The 13,144-nt window shown below is 47.7% G+C and overlaps 1 protein-coding gene across 1 annotated transcript in view; it reads right to left on the reverse strand.

The window, feature by feature from the left end:
* Window positions 1–13,144, reverse strand: part of Rpap1 (RNA polymerase II associated protein 1) — a 22,008-nt gene extending 8,864 nt beyond the window's left edge. The window contains exons 1-10 of the mRNA XM_005364285.3: window positions 13,023–13,144; window positions 10,191–10,441; window positions 9,221–9,369; window positions 8,886–8,975; window positions 6,248–6,368; window positions 4,758–4,979; window positions 2,814–2,993; window positions 1,436–1,551; window positions 1,152–1,250; window positions 120–221 (exon numbers count right to left, since the gene is read on the reverse strand). Coding sequence (XP_005364342.1) covers window positions 120–221; window positions 1,152–1,250; window positions 1,436–1,551; window positions 2,814–2,993; window positions 4,758–4,979; window positions 6,248–6,368; window positions 8,886–8,975; window positions 9,221–9,369; window positions 10,191–10,368 — 1,257 coding nt within the window. The 5' untranslated portion in view covers window positions 10,369–10,441; window positions 13,023–13,144. The remainder of the gene's footprint in view (window positions 1–119; window positions 222–1,151; window positions 1,251–1,435; window positions 1,552–2,813; window positions 2,994–4,757; window positions 4,980–6,247; window positions 6,369–8,885; window positions 8,976–9,220; window positions 9,370–10,190; window positions 10,442–13,022) is intronic.

Genomic DNA, 13,144 nt, shown 5'->3' on the forward strand with positions numbered 1-13,144 from the left:
AAAAAAAAAAAAAAAAAAAAAAAAAAAAAAAAGAAAAGAAAAGAAAAGAAAAAGAGTCTAAGGCCAAGGGGTGAGGGGTGCGGTGGATCTAGGGAGGACCAGGCCCGCAGTCCACTTACCCTGCCGATGATCTGGGACAACACGTGCAGTGCTAGGGCTCTCTGCTGGGACACCTGGCTGCGGGTCAGATGGAACAGCTCCTGGAGAGAGTACCCTGCTCTCTGGTGCAGGGACAAAAAGTCAAAAGGAATCAAGAACAGGGCAGAGTCCCCCAAACACCCAAGAAGATGTCGAGGAAAAGGCAGCATAAGTCATTGATATCCCGTTCTGGCTCTCCTGGGAGCCTCAAGCTGATAAAGAATACAGGACATACACAGCAACGGTGGCATAAAGCATCCAGGGATGCAGTAGCTGCTGGTTTTTCTTTTTAAAGATTTTATGTATATGGATATTCTGTCTACATGTACATCTATCTGTCCACCAGAAGAGGTCAGCTTATCCCAAGAGACTACACTACAGTTACAGATGGCTGTGAGCCACCACATGGGTGTTGGGAATTGAACTCAGGACCTCTGAAGGAGCAGCCAGCGCTCTTAACCACAGAGTCATCTCTCTAGCCCTGTAGCTGATGTTTAATTTCTAAGCAGAAGACAGGTGTGGAAAAGGAATCTGGTCTCGGTGAGGGGGTAGAGCTTCAATGGCCTAGCATGGACTAAGGGTGCAGCCGTTGCTGGGAGTGAGCCCTGTGAGGCTGTGAAAATAGGGCGACCATGTGGCCGTCAGCAGAGTGGTACAGCAGTAGAGGGCAGAGCTAGGGGGTCCGTAATAGGCTGTGCTGCCAAGCTAGGCACTGGGACCGTATTCTATGAGCAAAGGAGACTTGGGAAAGGTAAGGAAAATCAGGATGGCAGCCCCATGAGGGATGGAACTGTCTAAGAAAGCACGCAAGACCTGGCTCTGAGTTCCAGAACAGAATGAGATGCCAGTAGGAGGAACAGCATTTTGACTCTGAACTGAGTGACAGCAAGGCCATGAGCTGGAACATGGCACATAGATTAAAGGCAACTGACCAGATATCCTTTTCTGCACAGATGTTAACACACCTGCCAAGAGCTTCCCAGTCCTCTCTGGGTCCCATGTCCACACCTTACCTCTGCCTCTTCTCCATGGTGGTGCAGACCCAGGTGTGTAGGCAGGTCCACATCAGGTGCCAGGAGCTCTCCTTGAAGGCTGAATCGTGCCTGCATTCTCTAAGAGAAAGAAAAGAGCTGGGCTTACACAGCAGCGACTTCTCCGTCACACTCAAGCCTTTTTGGACTGGGCCTGGGCACTACCTCTGACTGGAAATGAAGGTCATTTCCTCAGGGCCAGGCAGGAGATGGGAGAAGCTGAGAGCACAGAAGAGCAGCGTCCCCATCCACCTGGTCCCTCTCACCTCCTGTGTCTGCTGCCGTCGGAGCGGGGGCAGGTCCTGTGTCCAGTGGAGCTTCTCCAGCTCAACTGTGTCCATATGGAGCCATTCTTTGTTGGGGGTCATGGGTAGTTTCAGTGCTAGGGAGGCAGAAGCATAGCGTTCCTCAAGGGACTCAATTCACCTCTCCGTAAAATTCCCCACTGGCAGAGGGCAGCTGCCACAGGCCCTCTGCATTGTCTAGCAGCTCCAACCCTCAGCTACGGCTCAATGGTATGGTTTGGGGGCTAGAGCCCCTGGGAACTGTGTTTCAACTTTAGCAGACATGGCTGGCCTGGCTCTAGCCCCTTTCTGACTCCAAAGACTTGTTCGAGAGAGAAAGAGGAGAAAAGAAAGAAGAGAAGGAACAGAAAAGGAAGACCATATGCCAGGGAAGTACCAAAGTCCTCTCTGCTACCAGACCACTGAAGGAGCAAGGGAACAGGGACAAAGAAGAGGGGGCAGCTATGCTGTCCCAATGGTGCAGGATTTCGAAACACCTCTACCACATCCTCCAGCTTCCCCACCTCCACCCCACCCCCACTCAACCTGCCTGGCTGGCCCAGTAGCCCTCCAGGAGCAGGAGGTTCCGGGTCATAATGAAATTTCCTCTCTTGTAATCCCTAATGGAATAATCTTGTTTCTGGGAAATAAGTGCTCCCACTGATCTCTGCTTCTGGTCTGGCGTGTCTCTAGTCCTGCATCAGATTCTTCTCCCCTTACCTTGGCCCTGCCATCCCCCTGCAGCACAGAAGAGGGAGGAAGCAGGAGCTGTGCACCTGCAGCAAGAGCAGGAAGATGCCTGTCTTGGGAGGGAGGGAGCGTCAGTGGCACCTCGCTGCCTCTTCAGGTGGGAGGGAGTAGTGGTAAGAGGACGAGCAGCAGGGGTGTGTGCACCAGCAAATGAGGGCTATCTGAGCCAATTACAGCACTAACGAAGATTAACCTTCCATCTCCACCTCTCCTCCCCATCAGCCAGGCCATGGAGGAAGGACAGTTTTTTCTAATTTTTTTCGTGTGTGTGTGTGTGTGTGTGTGTGTGTGTGTGTGTGTGTGTGTGTAAGTAACAAAACACTCCTCGGGAGTGGCTTTTCTCATCCACCATGTAGGTTCCAGGGATCTAACTTGGGCTGTCTGGCTTGGAGGCAAGTGCCTTTATCCTCTGAGCCATTTCACCAGCCCACTCCCCTCTTCTGTAGCCCTGGTATCCTGGAACTTGATATGTAGAAATCAGGCTGGCCTCAAACTCACAGAGGTCCCTCTGCCTCTGCCTCCTAAGTGCTGGGATTAAAGGTGTGCGCCATCACCGCCTGGCTTTCCTCACTACTCTTATCCACCAAAAGATGCTGTCTCTCCTCCCCACCTGGGGCTCTGGGCTCCAGCTTGTCCTCCTCCGTGGGCTCATTGCTAGACGCTGACATGATGGGCTCTTCTTTAGCAACTGGAACTGTGGGTCTTCCTGGGTTCTGCTCCTTGGGGTCCTTGGTTCCTGCTTGCTCCAAGGCATGGCTATGAGATCTCAAGAAGGCAACCAAGCTGGGGTCTGGGAGTAAAGGTGGAGAGAATAAGAAGCAGGGTGGGCACTCCCTAGCCTTCCCCACACCTGACACGGGCTGAGAGCTTCCACCTCTGGGTGCCAAGGACAGGACAAACTGCTTCCCAGGCTTGGCCCAGGACCCTTGCACTCTCCTGTGGCTCTTTAACGACACTGCCAGTCCACACCTGTAACCCCTGGGGCCCAACTACCCCCATGGCCCTGCTCTCCACAGTCCTCTGAACCACTCTGGCCACCAGGCCAGAAATCTGAAGCAGCTGTGGCTTAGTGAATGTTGACTAGAGCCTAAAGGAAAACACTTAGATGAACAAGCTCTTTCAGTCAGTTTGTACATAGATTCACTAAAAACTGAATACACGCTCCATAAATGCTCATTATACCATGAAGAACAAGACGGACTCCGAGAAAGGCGTGGCAGACCACACTCGCCTGTGTACAACAGGAAGTGCTGTAGGTACGCCAGAGGATAGATACGGCTGTAATGAGGCACAGCATGTACAACAGCTCGTGCGGAGATGCAGATGGGGCCGGGGTGGCTAGACCGGTCAGAAGCATTAACTCTTAGACTGAATCCACAGGACCAGATGTGTAGAGCGCTTTGTCTGGCACTTGCAAGGCTCTGGGTTCCCTGTAACACCCCCTGCTGCCCCATAATTAATTCCTTCTGAAGTTCTCACCATCAATGTGGCTTGTGGAGAAGTTCTTAAATTTCAGAACCTCTTTTTTCCCCCTTTATGGATTTTTTTAAATTGTTACTGGGGACATGGGAGGTTATAAGTGCTATGGTGCAACGGGGAGGTCAGAGGACAATTCAGTGGCATCAGTTCTCTCCTCCACCTCACATGGGTTCCAGGAATCAAACCCTGGTCATCAGGCTTGCTCAGCAAGCACCTTTACCCACTGAGCTATCACACAAGCTCCAAGTTTTGTATTTTTGAGGATTTTTGAGGAACGGTCTCACAGAGACAGTAGGCCTCAAACTGGACTTGTAGCTGAGCATAAACTCCGGCCCTCAAGAGCTGGGATTAAAGGCCTGTGCCACCCTGAGCAGCAGAGACTGGGTTGCTTTTGGTTTTGAGACAGAGTTTCTCTGCATAGACTGAAAGTTGCTCTGTAGACCAGGCTGGCCTTGAACTCAAAATTACCTCTGCCTCATGAATGCTGGGATTAAAGGCATGCACCACTGCTGTTGGGCTATTTTTTTATTTTTTATTTTTTATTTTTTTTTTTTGGTTTTTCGAAACAGGGTTTCTCTGTGGCTTTGGAGCCTGACCTGGAACTAGCTCTTGTAGACCAGGTTGGTCTCGAACTCACAGAGATCCGCCTGCCTCTGCCTCCCGAGTGCTGGGATTAAAGGCGTGCGCCACCATCGCCCGGCTTATTTTTGTTTTTTTATTAGTAAAATTAAGTTAATACCTATCTCTCTCAGGAGTAGAGGAATGGTTTAAGAATAAAACAGAAAAAAATGCATGAAAGTATTCAGCATATAGCAAATCAATCTTCAATGCCACTAAATAAATAAATACTCAAAACAAGTCTGTCCTATACTAGTACATGCTGTAGTGGCTCACTGCTTCCCTCAGCTCGTTTAGGGGCTAGAGGTACAGTTCATGATAGGATATTTGCCTAGAATATGTAAGGACCAGTGTTCAATCCCAGCTACGAAAATAAACACACACGTGACAAAGTGCTCAGCATCAGAGTAACAGCTGCTGCTTAGCTTGGTCCCACAGGGAGACCTAGCATCATTACCAAGCTGAGCCAGTAACTGCTGCTGCTCCTTTAGGATCTCCTCGGGAGCCATGGCTTGCAGTCTTGCAACATTCTCTTCGTGGATGGTCTGGACTTCCTGCTCAGCAGACTGGCTCTTCAGCCCCTTCCCTGTGACCAGATTCGATCTGTGGAAGTCATGGCTGCCCCCTGGAAACTGGCTGCCTTTGTCCCTGGAGGACGGTGTCTCAGAGGGCACAGCACCTGAAAGAAGCGTTACAAAGTAATCAGCGTTATTACTCTGTCCTCCTGGCTCTACCTATACCCTCTGTCTCTTCAATAAGTCAACCAGTCCCAGAGACCAGTGATGAACTTGAGACTTTGCTGGACACCGAATGGAAACCACACAGCATTCCAGACATTCTGGGGAGGCGAGGTGGCAGCTTCTCAGTCACTCTTCCCTTAAGACTTATACGGGAAGACTTCCCTTTGAATCATCAGATCCTGAGTAGCCATCCACCACCAGGAGTTTACCTCCTGCCCTTCCACATCACTAATGAAAACCTGGTCGATATTCTTTACAGTCTCTACCAGACACTGCTAACCTCACCTCAGCACTTCCTCTTCAGCACTGAGCCATCTTTCCAGTCCCAGTGCCTATTGTTTAATTCTGTAGATAATGCAGCTCTCAAGGACTAGAAGCCGAATTAATAACTAACCCTCCTTTAGTAGTTTCTATCTGAAGTCAATTCAAAGTATGCTTGAAGGAGCTGTAGACCAGGATGGCCTCAATTTCAGAGATCCACCTGCCTCTGCCTTCTGAGTGCTGGGACTAAAGGTGTTGGCCATCAGACACTACATAGCTGTTATTTATTCTTTCTTTATTTAAAAAATAATTCTTGTCAAGTGCTGGTGGTACATGCTTTTAATCCCAGCACTTGAGAGCCAGAAGCAGGCAGATCTTTGTGAATTAGAGGCCAGCCTGGTCTACAAGTTCCAGGATAGCCAGGCCTAAACAAAACAAAACAAAACAAAACAACAACAAAAAACCAAAACACCAGGCAGTGGTGGTGCATGCCTTTAATCCCAGCATTCAGGAGGCAGAGGCAGGCAGATCTCTGTGAGTTTGAGGCCAGCCTGGTCTGGAACTGGAGTTGTGGATGGTTGTTGAGTCACCATATAGGTGCTCGGAACTGAACCCGGACCTCTGCAAGGAAACAAAGATAAAAGGACAGAAAGACTAAATAAACTACATTTGAGAGCTGAAGTTGTAGCTCTGTTGCTAGCATGCACATCCTTGCTAGGATACATGACGCCCTGGGTTTGATCCCTATAATCATATAAACTGGGCTTGGTGGCACAGGGAAGCAGGAGGATCAAATTTTAGCATCATCCTCCACTAGATGGTGAGTTCAGGCCAGACTGGAATATATTACATCTGTCTCTGCCCCACTCCACCACAACCTAAAAAAGAAAGCACATTTATAAGAAACAAAAAAGACTAATCTCAAGCATGTTAGCCCAGCACTCACCCTTTGGTGGGTCTAGGTTGGGGACAACTTCCCCAGCTGCTGAGACCCGGTTTTCAGTCGCCCTCCTTGCTGCAATCTCTTGGGCAAAGATGCTCCTCTTACTCGATGCTCCCGATTTCCCCTGCAGGGCAAAGAGAACAACTCAAGCTGCTGAAATTTATTACCTGCTCTTCCTTAGCTCCTTAACCAAGGCTCTGCAATGAAGAGGAAAGAAACTTTCTCAGAGCAAGCAGAACTTCTGGGATGTGAAGGTACACATCTGAAACCCAGCACTCTGGAGGTGCAGGCAGAAAGAAGAAGAGTTCAAGACATTCTCTGCTACACAGCAAGTCTGAAGCCAGACTGAGAAATGAGACCTTACCTCAGAAGAATAAAGAGGAACAGCAAGATGGCTAAATTGGTAAGGGGACCTGAAGCCTGACAACTTGAGTTTGATCCAGGGGACCCATATGTTGGAAGGAGAACTGACTCCTACAGGTTTTCTCCTGATCTCCATACCCAGGCATGAACACACTTGTGAGCACACATATAAACATACAACACACGCGCACACACACCTACATCCATGTAAAAGTACTTGCTCTGTAAGCAAGAAGACCTGAGTTTGTATCTCCATAACCCATGCAAAACTGGGCACAATTAGCACATATCTGTAATCCCAACATTTCTAAAGCAAGATGGGAGATAGAGACAGAAGAATCCCTAGAAATTCAGAGGCCATTTAAGGCTGGGTGTGGGGGGTCACACCTTTAATCAACAACACTAGGGACAGAGGCAGTTGGATCCCTGTGAGTTCTGTGAGTTCAAGGCCAGTCTGGTCTATACACTGGACTCCAGGTCAGTCAAGACTACATAGAGAGAAAAAACAAAACAAAAACCAAAGGCCATCTAGCCTAACGTGCAAAGCAGCAAACAACCAAGATTAGCTCTTTTAAAGAAGGTCGACTGTGAGTTCGAGACCAGCCTGGTCTACAGAGCTAGTTCCTGGACAGGCTCCAAAGCCACAGAGAAACCCTGTCTCGAAAAACCAAAAAAAAAAGAAGAAAAAAAAAAAGAAGGTCGAAGGCAGGGAATGACACCTGAGGTGGTCTTCTGTCCTCCAGAATTCACACATACCAACGCATATACACACATCATACACTCATATACATACACACACCAAAGGAAAAAAAAGAAAATAGGACTTGGACAGTGGATACAGCTCAGGGCTTATTGCCTGCCTAGCAGGCAGCCTTCAAACACTTGGGAAGGCTGAGGAAAAAAAAAAAAATCTGTGAGTCTGAGGCCAGCCTCTTAGGAGACTGTCTCAAACAAAACTGTGTGGGTCTCAGTGATTAGGAGCACTTGCTGCTCTTACAGAGGACTTGATTTCAACTCCCAGCACCCAGAAATGGCTCATCACCATCCATTAACTTCAGTTCCGTGGGTTTCAAAACCCTCTTCTGATCTCCATGGGCACCAGATAAAAGTGAAATTTTGAAGAAGAGGACTGAAGAGATGGCTCAGCAGTTGAGAGCATTCTATTCTTCCATTCCCAGCACCCCAGCAGGCAGCTTACGAGTGCGGGCATCAGCACTTGTGTGCACACATCCACCCATACATATAAATAGTTATATACATATAACTACATAAAATACATATAAATAAAAAAAAGGTTTTTTTAATGGTTTTCCGATACAGGGTTTCTCTGTGTAGCCTTGGCTGTCCTGGAACTCACTATGTAGACCAGGCTGGCCTCAAACTGCCTCCCTCTGCCTCTGGCTTAGTTTTAAAATAAAAATAAAAATAAAAAAAAAAAAAAAGGACTTTTCTTGTCGGTTGGTGGTGGTTCACACCTTTAATCCTAGCACTCAGGAGGTAGAGGCAAGCAGATCTCTGTGAGTTTGAAGCCAGCCTGGTCTACAGAGTGAGTTCCAGGACAGCTAGGGCTATACATCTGTCTCAAAGAAAAGAACTTTCCTAAAGTACCTAGAGAAGATTTACCCTGAAACTCCCTGAGCACCACCTGTGCTAGACAGCATTATGCCAACGGATCCCGCTAGAGTTATCTGAAAGGAGGGAACCCCAACTGAGAGAACAGCTCCATAACATCTGCCTATAAGGCATTTCCTAATTAGCGAAAAATGGGAGAGGGTCTAGCCCATTGTGGATGGTGTCATCCCTGGGCTGGTGGACTTGGGATCTATAAGAAAGCAGGTTGGGCACTGGAGAGATGGCTCAGAGGATAAGAGCACCGGCTGCTCTTCCAGAGGTCCTGAGTTCAATTCCCAGGAACCTCAAGGTGGCTCACAACCATCTGTAATGAGATCTGGTGCCCTCTTCTGACCACAGGTATACATGCAGAAAGAATATTGTATATATAATAAATAAATCTTTAAAAAAAAAAAAGAAAAGAAAGCAGGTTGCGGAAGCCATAAGGAGTAAGCCAGTAAGCAGCACTCTTCCATGGCTTCTGCATCAGCTCCTGCCTCCAGGTTCCTGCCCTGTTTAATTCCTATGCTGACTTCATCAGTGATGAACTATGACATGGAAATGTAATTGAAATAAACCCTTTTATCCCCCAGTTGCTTTTGATCATGGTATTTTGCTGCAGCAATAGAAACCCTAACGAGACCCCACCTAAGGTAACCCTGCTTACCTGTCTCTCCTTCGAGCGATGGAACACAGCGGGGAAAGGGACACCACTGGACACAGGCAGAGTCACAGTGACTGAACTTGTATCCCGTTCCTGTGGCAACGGAACACAAAACAATGAAGATGCACAGGTTTCTCCAGGCTGAATCCTAGTCCACTGGCCTCAGGACCCTCATTCCAAGGGTTCCTGAACCTATGTTGGATCTGTCCTAGGTGGTCTAAAATAGCCCTAACCTGACTGCAGAGTGGGAAAGTCTACCTTTCTGCAGCACCCTCTGCTTTTATCCTTTCTGCTCCAAATGGGATCTCCCCCCCGCCCCCGCCTGGGCTAACACATACAATAATTTTAGACAGAACCGCGGTGATGTGCTGATCGTGCCTACTCAGCCTCTCCTCAGGGTCTTCATCGTGAGGCAGGGCATGGCCACGACTGGGTCTAGCTCTCTTTGCAGGAGCGGGCACCAGAGCTGGGGGCACATCTGGGAGATCTGAAAGAAAGAACCCAGATGTTAAGTATAGCCACACTTTCCTAAGAAGATATCAGAGCTGGGGGCAGCAGCATAGAACAAGACAGATGCTCTGAGCCCTGGATCAAGCTGTGTTATCTTGGGTAGAACATTAACCTCTCTGAACCTCAACCTCTTCACCTATATAGCGGAGCTGCAGAGGTGCAGAACTGCCCGTGGTGCACACCTGGTATCTTAGAATTAGGCTGAAGACTGCCACAAGTTCACAATCAGTTTGTGCTAAATAGTGAGTTCCAACAAGCCTGAGTCACAGAGCGAGACCCTTTCTCACAAACAAAACAGAATGCTAAAAAAAATAAAAATAAAACAAACTTTCAGCAACAGAGGTTACAGCTAGAACAGTATTCAGCCACCTCAGGAGAAAAAGGGGCTCTCTTAGGCTGACCCCTCTCTCCTCAGGAGAAAAAGGGGCTCTCTTAGGCTGACCCCCTCTCCTAAAGAGAAAAGCGGACTCCCTTAGGCTAACACCTCTCTTCTCAGGAGAAAAGGGGGCTCCCTTAGGCTGACCCCTCTCTCCTCAAGAGAAAAGCGGGCTCCCAAAAAAAAAAAAGAAAAGAAAAGCGGGCTCCCTTAGGCTGACCCCTCTCTCCTCCTCAGGAGAAAAGGGGGCTCCCTTAGGCTGACCCCTCTCTCCTAAAGAGAAAAGCGGGCTCCCTTAGGCTGAAACCTCTCTTCTCAGGAAGAAAGTGGGCTCTCTTAGGCTGATCCCTCTCTCCTCAGGAGAAAAGCAGGCTCCCTTAGGCTGACCCCTCTCTCTTCACGCCCATCCTGCAGGCACTCACTGTCCAGCATCACCACATCCCGACGGTCCTGCGGTGGGAGCTGGTCCAGGTGATCATCACCTTGTCTCCTACTTCCTTTCACCAGCTGTACCGCCGGAGCCGCACCAGCCTCGAGGAACTGACTCTGGAAGCGCAGTAGGTCCACCTCAGACTCTCCAGGCTTTGGTCTGGACAGCATCTTGATACTAAAGCTGTGACCTTTGTATGACTCCTTCCAGTCCTTCTTGCTGTGGAAATGGTCTCATTAACCCCTAGGAGCAATCGAACAACAGCCTTTATAACCGAGTACTGATTATGTTTTTCTTATTTATTTATTTACCTATTTATTTATTTATTTATTTATTTTGGTTTTTCGAGACAGGGTTTCTCTGTGGTTTTGGAGTCTGTCCTGGAACTAGCTCTTGTAGACCAGGCTGGTCTCGAACTCACAGAGATCTGCCTGCCTCTGCCTCCCGAGTGCTGGGATTAAAGGCATGTGCCACCACCGCACAGCTCTGATTATGCTTTTCATGAGTGTATGTGAACTCACTCCTCATCATCGCCATTTCTTTCTCTCTCTCTCTTTTTTTGGCAGAGGGAGGGGGTTGAGACAGGGTTTCTCTGTAGCGTTGGAGCCTGTCCTGGAACTAGCTCTTGTAGACCAGGCTGGCCTCGAACTCACAGAGATCCACCTGCCTCTGCCTCCCAAGGGCTGGGATTAAAGGCTAAAGGCATGCACCACCACCACCCGGCTGCGTTTCTTTCTCCATCAGCATTCTCTGGCCATCAATCTAATAAAATTATTTAGAGGCAAATATGGTGGTGCACATCTGTAACCCAGCACTAGGGAGTGAAGGCAAGAGGGTACAGAGTTCGAGGTTATCCTTGGCTATACAGCAAATTCAAAAGTCAGCCTGAGATACATGAAATTCTATATCAAAAAAACAAATAAGAGTTGGCGTGGTGGCACACAACTTTAACTCTAGCACTTGGGAGGCAAAGGCAGGTGGATCTCTGAGTTTGAGGCCAGCCTGTTCTACCTAGTGAGTTCCAGGACAGCAAGGCTACATAGTGAGACCCTGTCTCAAACAAAACAAAACAACAACCAAAAAGGATATATAGCCAATTTAGGTTGTTTACAATCTGTGCATGACAAACTCTCAAAATGTTCTCAAACTAGATTTGGCAGCAACCTTAAACATGCACTAAAAAGCCACTGAGTTATAAACTTTAAAAAGATAAACTCACCAGGTGTGGTGTAACATGCCTTTAGGGAGGCAAAGGCTGGTGGATCTCTGTGAATTACAAACTTTAAAGAGATAAATTCACCAGGTATGGTGTGACATGCCTTTAGGGAGGCAAAGGCTGGTGGATCTCTGTGAATTTGAGGCTAGTTTGGTCTACATAGAGAGATCTTGTCCAAAAATAAATAAATAAACAAATTTATCAACAAGGATTCAATGACTCAAATCAATAAAGAAAGACACTTGCTGCCAAGCCTGGCAGCCTAAATTCAATCCCCACACATGGTCAAGATAGAGAACCAACTCCTGCAAGCTGTCCTCTGACCCTCCACAAGCACACTGGCACATGTGCCTACCTTCACAAAATACAGTGAATAATAACGTAATAAAAAATATCAAAATATGGCACATGGGAGAGCCCAGTACACAAGCCATCTTCTAAAGGCTAAGAACAATAAGAAGCAAGGAGACACTAGCCAGATAGGTCAGAATCACAACAGTGCCGCACATCCAGTCCTATGCAGGATCATATGTAATAACTATTAACTATAGTTACTAGGCCAGTATAGAAAATATCCCTAACACAAGGACTGAAGGGAACAGAAATGTCAAAATAATCATGAGCGTATAACTTAAGGAAGAGTACTAAAAGTCAGCTGTGATTGGCTATACTTATAACCCTAGCACTCAGGAGGTTAAGGCAGGATTGAGAGTCTCAAGATAGTTTGTGTGATAATATAACAAAGCCTTGTTCCAAAAAAGTCAAAAATAACATTACCCCTAAAAAGGCTTTTTTGAGCGTTTTCTTTAGAGTGAGGTGTAGGCAATGGCACAATGCTTGCCTAGCATGCATAAGGCCTTGTTTTCTCTGCCCAGTAAACACACACACACACACACACACACACACACACACATGCACACTCACAGGGCTGATGTGGGTAGTTTAGCAGTAGCATTAGAGATCAGTAAGTCAGAAATCAAATATCAGCTCCATTACTTATTAAGAGTAAAATTCGGCAAATTGTTTAAGCTATTATTAATTCAGTTTCAACTGTAGAATGCACAGGGCTGGGACACCAGTAATCCTAGCATTTGGGAAGTGGAGGCAGGAGGATCAGAAGTTACAGGTCTGCCTGGGATAAATGAAACCTTTCAAAACAACAACAGTAAAAAAATTATTGCACAAAACGTGCCTACCACAGTACCTGTTATATAAATAAACCTCAGTGAATGAAAACAGCTAGCTCCGTGCTACATAAAGAAGCAAATGTACTCCCTCCACAAACTCCGGGAGAGATTTGTCTAAAATCAATTTGTGTCACAAGCTACACCCTGAATCACAAGGATAGTTCCTACAGACTAACTCAAAAGCGAAGGAAAACTAACAATGGATGCACTGGGTTTTCGAACTGCCCCTTACACCGCAGCCTTCGCTTTGAGGACACAATCTGTCCGGTGACTGCGCCGAAGGCTCGAGTTAAGCATCTTTTGGATCACACCTGTCAGCCACGGAAAATGAAGAGCTGTGCTCCCGGTCTATGTGACACAGGGGTCTCAGCCACTGCTGTGCAAAGACTCCCAAACAGGTAATGACAAAGTAATCGGTTACCTCGCTCCTGCGTTCTCCGCTTGAACCACTTGCAGCGAGTCTCTGCAGCCAGCCACCTACTCGAACGAGGAAGCCCTGGGCGCCGCCATCTTGCCCGTGCGGAGCCGCACTTCCGCCGCCGC

Source organism: Microtus ochrogaster (assembly GCF_000317375.1).
Source record: "Microtus ochrogaster isolate Prairie Vole_2 chromosome 14 unlocalized genomic scaffold, MicOch1.0 chr14_random_1, whole genome shotgun sequence".
Classification (NCBI taxonomy): domain Eukaryota; kingdom Metazoa; phylum Chordata; class Mammalia; order Rodentia; family Cricetidae; genus Microtus; species Microtus ochrogaster.